Source organism: Crassostrea angulata, chromosome 1 (genome assembly GCF_025612915.1).
Source record: "Crassostrea angulata isolate pt1a10 chromosome 1, ASM2561291v2, whole genome shotgun sequence".
In the NCBI taxonomy this organism is placed as follows: domain Eukaryota; kingdom Metazoa; phylum Mollusca; class Bivalvia; order Ostreida; family Ostreidae; genus Magallana; species Magallana angulata.
Genome location: NC_069111.1, coordinates 3,589,208 through 3,602,896, shown reverse-complemented (window position 1 = coordinate 3,602,896; position 13,689 = coordinate 3,589,208). Strand labels below are relative to the sequence as shown.

General features: G+C 33.8%; 2 protein-coding genes across 2 annotated transcripts; one reads left to right on the top strand and one right to left on the bottom strand.

Moving 5' to 3' along the window:
* The first annotated feature begins 53 nt into the window (after nucleotides 1-53).
* On the top strand, nucleotides 54-4,464 carry LOC128176360 (uncharacterized). The gene is made up of 5 exons (XM_052842625.1): nucleotides 54-736; nucleotides 2,236-3,398; nucleotides 3,759-3,885; nucleotides 4,329-4,390; nucleotides 4,438-4,464. Exons 1-5 carry the CDS (start codon nucleotides 559-561, stop codon nucleotides 4,462-4,464), a joined length of 1,557 nt encoding a protein of 518 aa, XP_052698585.1. The 5' UTR covers nucleotides 54-558.
* Nucleotides 4,465-10,577: 6,113 nt separating this feature from the next.
* Nucleotides 10,578-13,689, bottom strand: LOC128190526 (uncharacterized). Its single transcript, XM_052862609.1, has 2 exons — nucleotides 12,726-13,689; nucleotides 10,578-12,035 (listed from the first exon to the last, which is right to left on the bottom strand). Exons 1-2 carry the CDS (start codon nucleotides 13,389-13,391, stop codon nucleotides 11,148-11,150), a joined length of 1,554 nt encoding a protein of 517 aa, XP_052718569.1. The 5' UTR covers nucleotides 13,392-13,689; the 3' UTR covers nucleotides 10,578-11,147.

Genomic DNA, 13,689 nt, shown 5'->3' with positions numbered 1-13,689 from the left:
TCTATGTGCCATTTTTGAAAAAAATAAGTTCTATACATCACTGTTATCTATGGAACGCCTGGACTGTCTTATCATGGCAAAAATAAATTTGTTATGTGCTTATATTATTATGTAGCGTGCTTTAATCGTTATGTGATGTCCTTGTATCATTATGTGGTGTGCTTTTATCATTATGTGGTGTACTCCTTCTATTATGTGATGTGCATTCATTATTATGGCGTGTGCATTTGGTATTATGTGATGTGCATTTGGCATTATGTGATGTGAATTTGACAGTATGTGATGTGCATTCATCCTTATGTGATGTGCAGTTTTCATTATGGCATGTGCATATATCATTATGGCATGTGCTTTTCTAAGTATGTGATGTGGTTCCGTCTTTACCGAATGTACTTTTAAAGATCATTATGCGATATGCTTTTTTCTTTACGCGATGTACTTTTTTATTCATTACGTCATGTACAAACATCCTTTTGTTATGTACAAACATCATTATGTGGTGTGCAAACTTCGTTATGATGATGTGATGACGTCACACTATCCGGGTCATTTGGAAAAATGGACGACATTAAACTAATTTTAAAAAACATTGATCTCCCAAATTTAGCAAATAACTTTGCGGAGGCAAATGTAAACAACGTTGATATTTGCAAAAGTTTAAGCGATGTAGATCTATCGAGGCTTGGAATCGCCACGATCGGCGATAGGATTCGTTTTAGGGAAGAGCTTAGACGCAGTAAGTATATGCTCACGTGCTCGTGTCTAGAAGACGAATTAATTTGATTTAAAGTTATAATTAATTAATGAAGTTTGAAGCATACATATTAACCTATAGATTAATGTTTACCAATTGCTTGACCAAAAACCTTGCGGGTTTTCACACATTTTATTGTAGAAAATGTTTTGAGAAATAGAAAGTGGATTGAGTTGTTTCCCTTTGCTGGACAAACGAAAAGGTCAAAGGGGGGGGGGCAATCTTTCCGATTATTTCCCTTCTTTGTGCTACCAAATATTTTGGCGTCCTTTGAAATTTCTTTAAATCTATTTTATTCCTCTAAATTACAAGTCTACATTTAGAAACCCATGCCCCACCCCACCCCCAAAGATGGACATAACTTTTGTAATATGGGTCTTGCCCTGCTACAGCTTGGGTTTTTCGGATGGGAGGTTGACTTGCACACGATGAGGAAAAAAAAATTCATACATGACTGTGCCCTGGTTTATTTCAATAACTATTTAATTAAAATTAAGCTGTTTTACAGGCATATAGCATTGTTTTGGAAAGGGGGGGGGGGGGCAGACTCATCCAAAAAATCTTGACAAGCAAAGTATACCTTAACTTTAATTTCACTGTTTATTTCCTTATTTTCAATTCAATTTTTTACATGGTCCCATAAAAAGGGGGGGGGGGCAACTCTATATTAATTCATTTTTTTGTATGTAAATTTCAGAAAAACCAAAGTGGCACCCCCCCTCCCGATGCTACGTACCTAGTTTTTACAATACTCACAGACTTGAAATTAATATATTCTTTTAACCAAACTGAAGAATGACTTGGCAAAAAACGATCACACCGGAAATCAACCTTTCTATCAAATTGAAAGTATAAATGGCATTGGATTAAAAATCATTTAAATTCGCGATAATTGACACTAAACAACAACAAAGAAGTTTAATTTCATTTACACAACTATGGCAGACTGCATGTCACAGTAGTATGTACAATTTAGATAATTTTATTTTAATACAGACCTATTCAATTTACCTGTATTTTGAGATGGCCCATAAAAAGAACCAGATGATAGATTTTCTTAAAATTTCACAAATTTAGAAGAGTGGGTATATTTTACTTTTGGTGAAAAATAAAGGGTTTTGCTCTTGTAGTTTTTACAAACATAGGTTTAAATATATTGTTTCAACTGTGTTTAATCTTAATAAAACTATTATAGTACGTGTGATTTAAAGTTTTAAACAATAAATATAAGCATTACCGGTACATATTGATTGTTCTGTATACAAAGCGATTTTAAATTGATCATTGAGATACATGTATGTCATTTATGTGAAAAATTCAACATGTTACCACTCATGCATCTGATCTGCATGGGGTTAAGGTCACTTCATCATCAATGGGACGGCGGGGGGTTGGGGTTCCAATCCCTACATGTGGTTAATATACACATGTAATAAAAAGTATCTCAATTGTTTTGTACAACAATGTTTCACTTTTTACAGTATCACTTCCATCTCAGAACAATCAGCATAACCAGCATGAAATACGAGCTTTATTCAGACCAGTGAGGGGTACATCTACATCAGGAAGAATTAAAAAGCAGAAGAAAAGAAGAACATGGACCTGTGAATTTATTTGTCTGAGTGAAACAGATGCGATGAAAGTCCCAACAAGAGAGGAAAAACTTGCACTAGTTAAAGCGGGACTTGGCTCCAAAAAGATCCAATTTAATGCAGATGATACAGAGGAGCTATTTCAGCAGAAATTGATTGGTGAGGATGGGTTCAGTAAGCTGAGTGACTGTGGTGGGTTTGAAATAATGAGATGTATAAGTAATTGTAGAAACCTAGAAGTTATTTCTTGTAGAAGAACCCCAGAAGTTATGAAGTCCTTTGTGGGATGTCAAAGTAAACTTTACATCAGACCCATACAACGTGCATTGTCTCTTGAGGCCGACAATTCTTTGTTAACAGAAGCTTCTGCTACCATTACAGAAAAATGTTGTCACTGTGAACAAATAATACCAATAGATGAACTCAGAGACCATGTTTACACTTGTGTGCGAGAAAAGGAACTCTGTTCAGATCAGATTATGAATATTGTGATAGAGTGCTCCTCGCCCCATGAATCTCAATATTATTCAGATGATCTCCCTGATCCTGAATTTGACATTTATAATGCTGCCCTTACAGCTACAAATAATACTGATCAATTAACTAATTCTGCAATCCCAGTACCTAGATCCAATGAGACAGTACCAGTTTTAGAGCCACCAGTTATTCCATCCAGTTCAATTGCATCAACAGCAGAAAACTCAGCGGAAACGTCGAGAACGGAAGCTAGGACAGAATCATACATACAGGAACCTAATGCAGACTTGGTGGGATCAACAGGAAATTCGGATTCATGGAAATATGAAACTATTTCAAATATAATTAAATTTTGCTCAGAAAAAAAGATTGAGGATCCTATTGAAATTTTGAAAATTGCGCAAGATAAAATTATTAAAGGCAGAAAACTGGAACTAGAATCTGAAAGTGGAACAATAGAAGGAGCGACCAATTTTATTTTGGTGGACAGAGAGAACCTGTTAGAGACAGCATTTGTTGAAATAAAAGAGATTGTTGATCTCAGAAATACATTGGAAGTCCAATTTTATGAAGAAGTAAGATTATTATTTTGTTACTGGGGATTTTAATGACTCTTCTATCTCTATTTAATATTTCACAATAATGTTACCTATGCTTATTTGAATGTTTTCCAATCCCCTTTACACTGTGCATGATTTTAATAAATGTCTAGATGCAATTTTACAAATAGATGTACTTATAGCTTACAAAACTTATGGTCCCAACTGTAAAATATTAATATACTTCATAGAAAATAGAAATCCTTCATATGATATGTAAAATTAACATTATTCTAGAATTTAGGTACATTCGTACCGTTTTACCAGTTTTACAGTAGTGTACAATTAAGCATAGATGTATAAAAAAAACCACATGCATATATATCTTGTTTACAGAATGCTGTTGACCTTGGTGGGCCTCGCAGAGAATTTTTTACATTGGTATTGAGGCAGATACAAGAACATTACTTTGATCCTGTTCGGGAATACTCAGACAATTATGAAATAGTTGGAAAGATATTGGGTAAGAGATTACATGTGTTGACTAAAGTGAGGGGTATGTATGATAGCAGACAAAAATTTCTGAATTTGTGCATAGAAAAAGCATATACTGAATTATTTTTGCCCCATGTTTATTTTTGTCCTTCTTTACATATACTTGCATTCAGTTTCGCCCGTTTTGAATTCACCTAAGAACAGTTAACATTGTTATTTGAAGGAGATACATGTATATAAAATAAAGTTGAGACATTTGAATTGCCCATGCAGTCTTAATTTTACTTTTTACATGGGCGAATGAGGCAGAAGTACTAAACAGGGGCAAATTTTTTCGCTATATCATATGAAGTATACATTTATATATATATTTTTTTATATATATTTAACAATAGTGAATTGTTTTGAACTTGTAATCAGCTTGACAGTCGATTGGAAATGTGAAAAGATGTATGTTTGCATTTTTTCAAGCTTTAAGTATGCTCCAAAGTGGACCTTTGCCAAGAGTGCTATCAGCGAGTTTAGTTGAGGAGGTGTTTAACAATTCTTCACCAAGGGCATTTGTGCATGATTTACGAAGAGGACTGGATGCATTATGTTTATATGAGGTAACATTGATTGACAATCAAAACCACTCGTCCCTAATGATATAATCTCATTGTGTTTACCAGTAAGGCCTAAGAAAAAAAATTGTTTGTTTCCGCTTTCCCGACCGACCCTAGCTTTTACCCCCGGACTCAAAACTTTTTTGAAGGATTTTTGATGGAAAATCGTTTATTTTCGTTTTTATCCGATTTGGAAAAAAAATTACTCAAAATTTTGGTCACAAAAACGCTTGAAGCAGTTACTCTTCTCAAATCAGTGTAACTCAAACATTTTGTTTCAAAGTGGCTGTATGTTTCCATATGTGTTGTAGATTTTAATAATGCTCTCATCGTCGGCAAATATCATTTTTGTGTTTTCTTAAGACCAGCTTAATAGTCAAAAATGATATTAAAAGTATTTCTCATTTTATACCATTCAGCAGTGTCAGTGTATCTAACCGGCATTTATGGATACTCTAATATTAAAGGAAAAAAAAAATTGAAAAAATAAAAAAAAATTCCGACTGACCGACCCTACTTTTTTTCAGCATGAAAGAGGAAACAAACTATTTTTTTTTGTTAGGCCTAACTGTAATTTTGGCAGTTATAAATGAATAACGAAAGAGCTGTGCTTAATGAGGAAACGATACTAGATGTATTAATTTTAGTGAAAGATGATAATAATTTATTGTTTGTTAGGATTTCATCAACATATGATTTTATGGACCTTTATTCCAAAATATAGCCAAATGTCTCCTGGTCCACACACACACACACACACACACATTATCTTTTTGCCTATAAACTTAGAAAGAAAATAAAATTCCATATATTTATACCCCCGCTCCATAGGAGAAGGGGGTATACTGTTTTACCCTTGTGTGTCTGTCTGTCCTTCTGTCTGTCCGTCCATAACAAAACTTTCTGTCGCATTTATCTCAGCAACTATTTATCGCAGATCTATGCCAACTTTCTGTAAAATGTCGACTTTGCTTATTTTGCATATTCACATCAGAGCGGGATATCACTAGTGAGCATTGGCTCACAGATATCTTGTTTAAATTAAAATGTGAATACTGTTTAATACCTGGTATTTTTTACATCTTTTTAAAGAGCTCTTCTTCTAAAGGACAATATTTTTCACTCGAAAATGGCCACAGCTCAAGATCTCATAAAAGTTAAAATTATATATACATGTATTAGTAACTAGTGTTTTTTAAGGGTCCTCCACACCCTTGGGAAAAGTTCTGCACAGATTGACTGAACTCCTAAATTACTTAAAAATATAGATTTCTAGCATGTGTTTGACTCAAAAATGACAGAAAGCCATTTTAATTTTGGGAGAAAAACCAACTTTAAAAATTTATCACTAAATTTCAGTAAATTCATGGAAAAATTTTCCTACAGTATTCAAACACAAAACATGCAGTAGTTTGCAGCTGCAACCATTGTGCTATAGAGATGGATAACAAAATTGGCAATTATATAACACAGTTTCACAAAGGGTCAAATTCGCATTTTGTGGTGTCCTGTCATAAAAAGTAGAAGCCACGGGTAGCGAGGATTCTTAAAGCTTAACACCGCTTGTAAAACTTAAAGCTGAACACCGCTCGTAAAAAGGCACTGTTTGCCATATTTTTCCATCATCACCGCTTCCCTACAACCCCTATATGAGCTGCACACCTCTTAACAGTTTTAAGAAATTTCACTGTAGAAGTCTCACCTGTGCTGTGTTAATCGGTCGTGGTGAAATTTTACACACTTTTTTAAAGCCAAGAGAATACCAGCATCAAATAAACAGGTCAATGCATTATTGCAAACAGAATACGCATATAAAATGAGAAGAAATTGCATAAAACCCAAAGACCATGAAATGAATACTACACGTCGGCCACAAGTTTCAGGTTTGCAATCGGCTATAACAAAATTGAAGAGTTTATATACCTGTGTGAAAGTGCCTGTTCATGAGCAGTGTTCAGCATTAAGAAGTATTTGCTATTTTGAATGGTCAGTTTGTCATTACACTTCCACTTGTTTTTAACAGCTGGCTTGTCATCTTCCAACATTTATCCATCTTTTTACACCTCGGGATCGACAGAAAATTACATTAAAGCTGCTTACAAGCACAATTAAACCACAGTTTTCTCCAGAAGGAAGTAATAGAAGACAAAAAGAAAGCAAAATTTATGCAAAATATGTGAAATATTTGAGAGAGGCTGCAAGTAAGTACAAATACAAGATATTTGATGTACCGTAGGAGTACATGTATTACTGGTACATGTATATTGTATAGGGGGAAATATTTGCCCTTGTTTGATTTACTACCGGTGTTTGCACTCATTTACAGTGAACTACATGGAAGCGTTTAATAGGTGTTAACTCCAGAACTTCTAACTTTTCTTATTTACCCATTAAACACATTCTCTCTCTCTCTCTCCTTCTCTCTCTCTCAACTCCGCCTTCTACGATCCGATTGGACAAGGGTCAGTTAAAACATTATGTTGAAACTTTTTTGGAGTTACCGCCTATTAAGCGTTTCTACGTAGTTCGCTATACAGTCAGAATGTTAAAAACAAGCAACTGTTTGTAGTTAATATACATGTATTAGTAAAACCATGAATATAACATATATATACATGTCGCTCTCGAGCGCTAGCAACTTTTACTGGAATACGCATGCTCGACTTCAAGGTAGGGCATTGTGGGAATACTACTGTAGATAAACTGTACCATGTCAATTTCGTTTTTATCATCTACATATGTTCTGAAATTTTGTATTTTGATGTAAATGCCAAAAAGTAACAGTATCTTAGGTCTTATAATACATTAAACAATTTAAAAAAAAACCCAGCTTTTTTTAACAACCTTCAATCTTGGAAAACAACATCGGATATTTTTTCCGAGCTTGTCTGAAAGGCCTGAGAATATACGATTGCTCCAAAACAGTACCAGTGGTTCTACTGATCCCGTATTTTTTTTTATCAGAAAATTGGAAGTATTTTCAGTAAATACAGAATGATTAAAGCACAGTTAATGAGTTATCCCATTGCCGATGTCAAACCCACTCTAAATTCACCACCCCACCCAAAACACAACTACAGTGCATTCCTACTAATATTTAATCGATTCAAAAAATTAAACCAATGGTTTAGAAGTCTTCTTTTGTGTTTTATTATGGCTACAGCACTAGCTTACCAATCTTTTTAAAAGACAAGCTTGTGATCTCTTTAATGTTGAACTTCAACTGCCTTAAGGTAAGTTATTAGGTCCCAGGTCTGTAGGCACCCTACAGTGATCACTTCGCCCTTCCATCCATCAGAGATCTCTTGTTGGGAGCATATCATCTCTCCCCTTGGCCAAATCTTACTTATACTTCATCCACAGAAAGCCTTTGGGTAGAGGATGTGCAATTACCTTAAACCATGTTTCTAGGTCTAAGGTTAAGGTCATGGCAGAATTATATGCAAAAAAGCTGAAACTTGTATGGAAGCATCATCATGTACCCAAGTGTAGATTCAAGTTTGTTCAAATTGTGACCCCCAGGGGTAGGGTGGGGCCACAATGGGGGTTTGTATTTTACATAGGGATTTATAGAAAAAAATCAAAATTCTCTTCAAGTCTTATCATCCTTTTCTCTATTACATTATGTATTTGAGTGGGACCATTTGAGATGTTCACTATTTCAATAATATCTACTTTGTTTTGCTCTACTGAGCTGTAGCCTTAAAGCAGCTTTTCTCATCTAAAGTTGTCTTGCGTCTGTAGTCATTAGCACTGTATGGTGTTATCTTTATCATACTAGTTATTGTTGTATGGTGCAGTTATTTACAGTTATTTAACTGCTTTCCAGTAGGAAATAAATTTCATTTTATTAGAATTTTGTAAATAACAAAACCCATGTTCTTGTTTTTTAGGTGGTAGACGTGGGGATGTTACTCTTGCAAAAATTCTTCGGTTTTGCACTGGATCAGAAGAGGAACCACCACTTGGTTACCAGATTCAGCCAACAATGGAATTTGTCGAAAGACAATCATTCCTGCCAACAGGAAATACATGCATCAACAAAATGCAATTAACCATACCTGTATATGAGGAGCCAACAGAAGATGCACTGTTCAACTTTTTTGACTTTGCGTTTTGCAATTCGTACTTTGGTTTACAATGATTAAGTGAGCTTTTCAGACCACGCAATGTTGTCCGCCTGTCCATGGCAACTTTTTATACACACTCTCTGTAGGAGAGGGGGTATACTGTTTTACCCTTGTGTGTCTGTCTGTCTGTTTGTCCTTCAGTCTGTCTATAACAGAAATTTCGGTTGCATTTTTCTCAGCAACTATTCATTGCAGGGGCTTGAAATTTTAACGCACTATTTGTTTAGGCATGCCATATGTTGGGATCTAGTTTTGTACCAATCTTACATCAACTTCCTGTTAAATGACAACATTTTTTATTTTAAGCCAAAATTTTCAAACAAATTTTCCTCAAAGATTACACAGCAACTTTTCATTGCAGATGCTTAACCTTAACACAGGCTTTGATAAGGCATGTTATATGATGGAATTCATTTTTGTACCAATTGGACATCAATTTCCTGTTAAATGATGACTTTGTGTATACGTTTAGCCCACCGGTAAATTTTATTTTTGTCAAAGATTTCTCAGCAACTTCCGGTATTCATCGCAGATGCGTGAAATATTAAGACATTCAAGTTTGTTTAGGCATGCCATATGGAGTGAATTAGTTTTTTATCATAAGTCAACTTTCTGTTAAATGTTGACTTTTCTTTTTTTGCATATACACATCAGATCGGGGGTATTACTAGTGAGCATTGGTTCACGGATATCTTGTTCATTTTCAAAGATTACTTGTTTTATAGCCTTCCACATAAAAAATGAAACTGAATATTATAAAAGCTTGATTATTAAAGGCATGCAGGTCTCTTTAAAATTACCAAAATTTTGCAATTTTGATCCCTGCCGCTAAGGTATAGATAAGTTGAGATTCCTCAGATTCTTGAACCCCACCCCAAGCCCATTTTTACAGTTTTAATTTTAATAAAAACATTAATATTTGTATGAACTGTGTCATGTTAAAGTTTGTCCTTGGACTGTGTCATGTTAAAATTGGTTCTTAGACTTCTTGTTTTGAATAGAAACTTAAATATTTGTATGAACTCTGTCATGATAAAGTTGGTCCTCGGACTTTTTGTTTCAAATAGAAACTTTACTATTTGTATGAACTCTTGTCATGTTAAGTTGGTCCTTGGACTGTGTAATGTTAAGTTTGTCCTTGGACTTCTTGTTTTGAATAGATACTTTAATATCTGTTTTGAACTCTGTCATGATAAAGTTGGTCCTCTGACTTTTTGTTTCAAATAGAAACTTTAATATTTGTATGAACTCTTGTCATGTTAAGTTGGTCCTTGGACTGTGTCATGTTAAGTATGTCATTGGACTGTGTCATGTTAAGTTGGTCCTTGGACTGTGTCATGTTAAAGTTGGTTCTTGGAATTCTTGTTTTGAATAGATATACTTTAAGATTTGTATGAACTGTCTCATAAGTTTGCTCATGAACTTCTTGTTTTGAATAGAAACTTTATCAGGATTTCTAAACATTGACTTAAATGAAAGTTTGTGTGGTAAATGTATATTTTGTTAAAGGAATATCAGCAAAAAGTTAAATATCTTAAAGTTTTGTACTGATGACATGTTTGTCAAATTGTTTCCTGTACATTTCTGATTTTTAGCTCACCAAGACGAAGTGTGGGGGGGGTGTTGGGGGGAGCCTGACTACGTTGTTTAATGTTTTTGGTGCAGCTCCTATATCTAAGTCATTACTTGTCCTACCTTCACCAAACTTGCATGGATGGTACATCTTAACCTACTTAAATACTTTATAGACTTAAAATATCATATTAGAATATGTCAGGCTTCACAGGATTTGATCACGTGACCAACCAACTTCGTATCCGGTGAACATTTTAAATTGCTGTTTATTTCTCTCTTTTTATATATATATATATATATATATATATATATATATATATATATATATATATATATATATATATATATATGTGTGCACACACAATGGTATTTAATCATATTATGAATATTTTATCATATAACATAACTTTTTGGTATAATATGATTCAGTTTTGTATTTTATCATTATGAAATTGTATAATATGATCTGTTATTATATGATTGTATCAGATTGTTTGATATTTTTCAAGTATATAATATAATGCAATGTATTTTAAATTCTATCGTTTGATACCAAACAACAAAAATCATCTGATACAATATACGTGATACAGAAGAGTATCACATAATAAAATATCATATTGTATGATGACATTATACATTTTCGTATGATATAATAAAGGCGATCTCATAAAGGTGACCCTTCATCTCGGTGAGCTATGTAAAGTTTGATTACCTATGTTTATTTTTTCAAACCAAGAAGGAATGACATTTTTTTCTATCAAAAAGCAGTATAATAAAAACAAATCTCAAATCTTTGTTCATCTTACTAATTTTATTGACCATCATGAAGAGTCATTGTAGTAGAGTCATGAATGGTAACTAAATAGCCCTTTTTTGTCATGATAAAAATCTGGTCATTCTTAGTCAATGGGCCAAGCAGATTAGGAAAAAAGATACACTAGTCTTGCAGACAGTGGCAAGTGAATTTACATTGTATATCATATTGTTAAGCTGTTGTTTCTTTCGACAATTTCCACAGCCTTTTGGAAAATATCAATTCCATAGTTAGCAGAATGCCAATTAAATGGACAATGATGTTGCAATTCTTGTAGAGTGTCATTTGTTACTGCATATGAAGGCGGATCAAACACAGGCCTGGGATTAACATTGTGAAGATATTGAACATCAGTATTATCTTCAATACCATACTGTTCCCAATCTAAATCTAAAACATCAATTGGATTATTGATAATGCCGGCTGCAAACAAATGCAATGGCGAGGTCTTAACAGTGCGTAATCTATGATTAGCCCATGCTTCTTTCCATATTTGAAGCTTTTCGTCTATCTTTTTCAGATACACATAATGTAAACAAAACATATGTATGTCATTCAAAATATCAAGCAGTTGTACGTCTTCCATATAGTAAAAAAGTTCATAGTAGTAGCAGAGAACTCCTTCATACACATCCCTCCACAGCCTCTCAATTCTTTGGTTGTGGACACTTTTTCCAGTTATCATGCTTCCTCTGTTTGGTCCTCGAGTTCTGACCATATATTCAGCGACAGCTTTGTTCTCAAGTCCTTTATCAGAGCGAACTCTTAAAGGCAAGCCATAGCTTCGAATAGCACTTTGGAAACAACTGAAAATTGTTTCAGACTTATTGTTGTCTGTACAGTTAAGGAATGTGACAAACCTACTGAAGCCATCGATACCACCAACGATTATGAAATTCCATCTGATCAATTTGTGGTTTGTATCTATATGCCAAAGATGATTGACACCTTCGACATTGTAAACTCTTCTTTGTAATCTTCCTTTTATCCTGCTTTTTATGTTATCCCCATTTGTTCTATGTAAGCTCTCTCGCAGTCTTGCTCTTGTTACCTGTTTTAAAAACATCCAATTGTTTAACATGATATGAAACAGAATTCGAAGATTAAAAGAATTGGTATGTACAGCTGTTCCAGATCATGTCGTACAATTATTCAAGGAATCATTCTTTGAGTATTATGAGGTGATAATTTCGGTCGGGGCGTGGTCAAATCCAATAAAGCCCAGGGCTTTATGATGGATTTGACTACGCTCCGACCGAAATTATCACCTCATAATATTCAAAGAATGATTCCGTATTACTTATATCTATATTATTTCCAATTTGTACACTTTAAAACAACATTATTTTAAAACCACTATTTTTTATGTAGCACATGCTATGTATTACAATACCGTTTTTCGATTATGCTATAAGACACGCCCATTTGTGTCACTCATGTTTTGTGAAGTTATTGGGTTTTGGGGTTCAAAATTGATTCGTAATGTTATCACAGACAAAGACAGTTGAAAATGTAAACATTAATATATATATAAGTGGATTTTGTTTAATACAAAAGCTTTCTTTGTTGATTCATTCGGGCTTTGAAGGTAGCGAAATCATGTTAAAATGTCATTGGTTCGTGTAAGGAAACATTTGCAAAATGTAAATATAAAATAGTGAACTTTTTTTTTCAGTGTTAGATTCATATCAAAAAGCATATTTGCAAATTTAAATATTGAAAAAAGAGAAATTTCTCTCACCTGGACACCTTTTTGCCGAAGAATTTCTCTGACCATTGTTTCTCCACATTTCGGGAACTCTGTAGCAATTTCAGAAACTATTTGATCCAGCTCATGATCTAATATATCGTTATATTTTGATACAGAAAGATTGCATCGTCTCATCCTTCTGTATATTGTGCTCTCTGACACATTTAACATTTGAGAAATTTCAATGATTTTGAACTTAGATTCCAGCAAAAAGTCCAACACATCTTCTGGTATCAAGTACCCAGAATTTCTTTGTATCAAAAGATTGCTTCCATGGTGAATACAAGCCACTCTCAATTTCATCATGGCTGATCTATCAGCAACTCCTAAAATTTGCATTTCAACTTTTGAGAGTTTTGATACAATATCAGGTGTTACCTTTTCTTCTTGAAACTTTCTTGTTAAAGAGCCCAATCCGAGTTTTTCTAGAATAGTTTCCATGTCTAATTTCCAAAGACTACTAATCTTTATTTTCAAATAATGCAAAACGTACATCATATACGCAAAAATAGATGCACTATATGTAATAATCAAAGCACAGCAAATAATGCCAAATGTACACCCCACAATGACGAAAGTGCACCACAAAATGACATACATGTAAGCACACCACATGATGATATAGTCACACCAAAATATGACAATAGCACACCACATAAAGGAATAAGCACACTACATAATGATATAAATACACTACATTACGATAAAAGCACAACACGTAATAATATATGCACACTGCATAATAATAAAAGCACACTGCATAATGATTAAAGCACAACGCATAATGATATAAGCACACTACATAATGATAGAAGAACAATACATAACGATAAAAACACACCACATAATAATATAAGCACACCGTATAATGATTTAAGCACATCACGTAATGATAAAAGCACACCACATAACGATGTAAGCAGATAACGAATTTATTTTTGCCATAATAAGACAG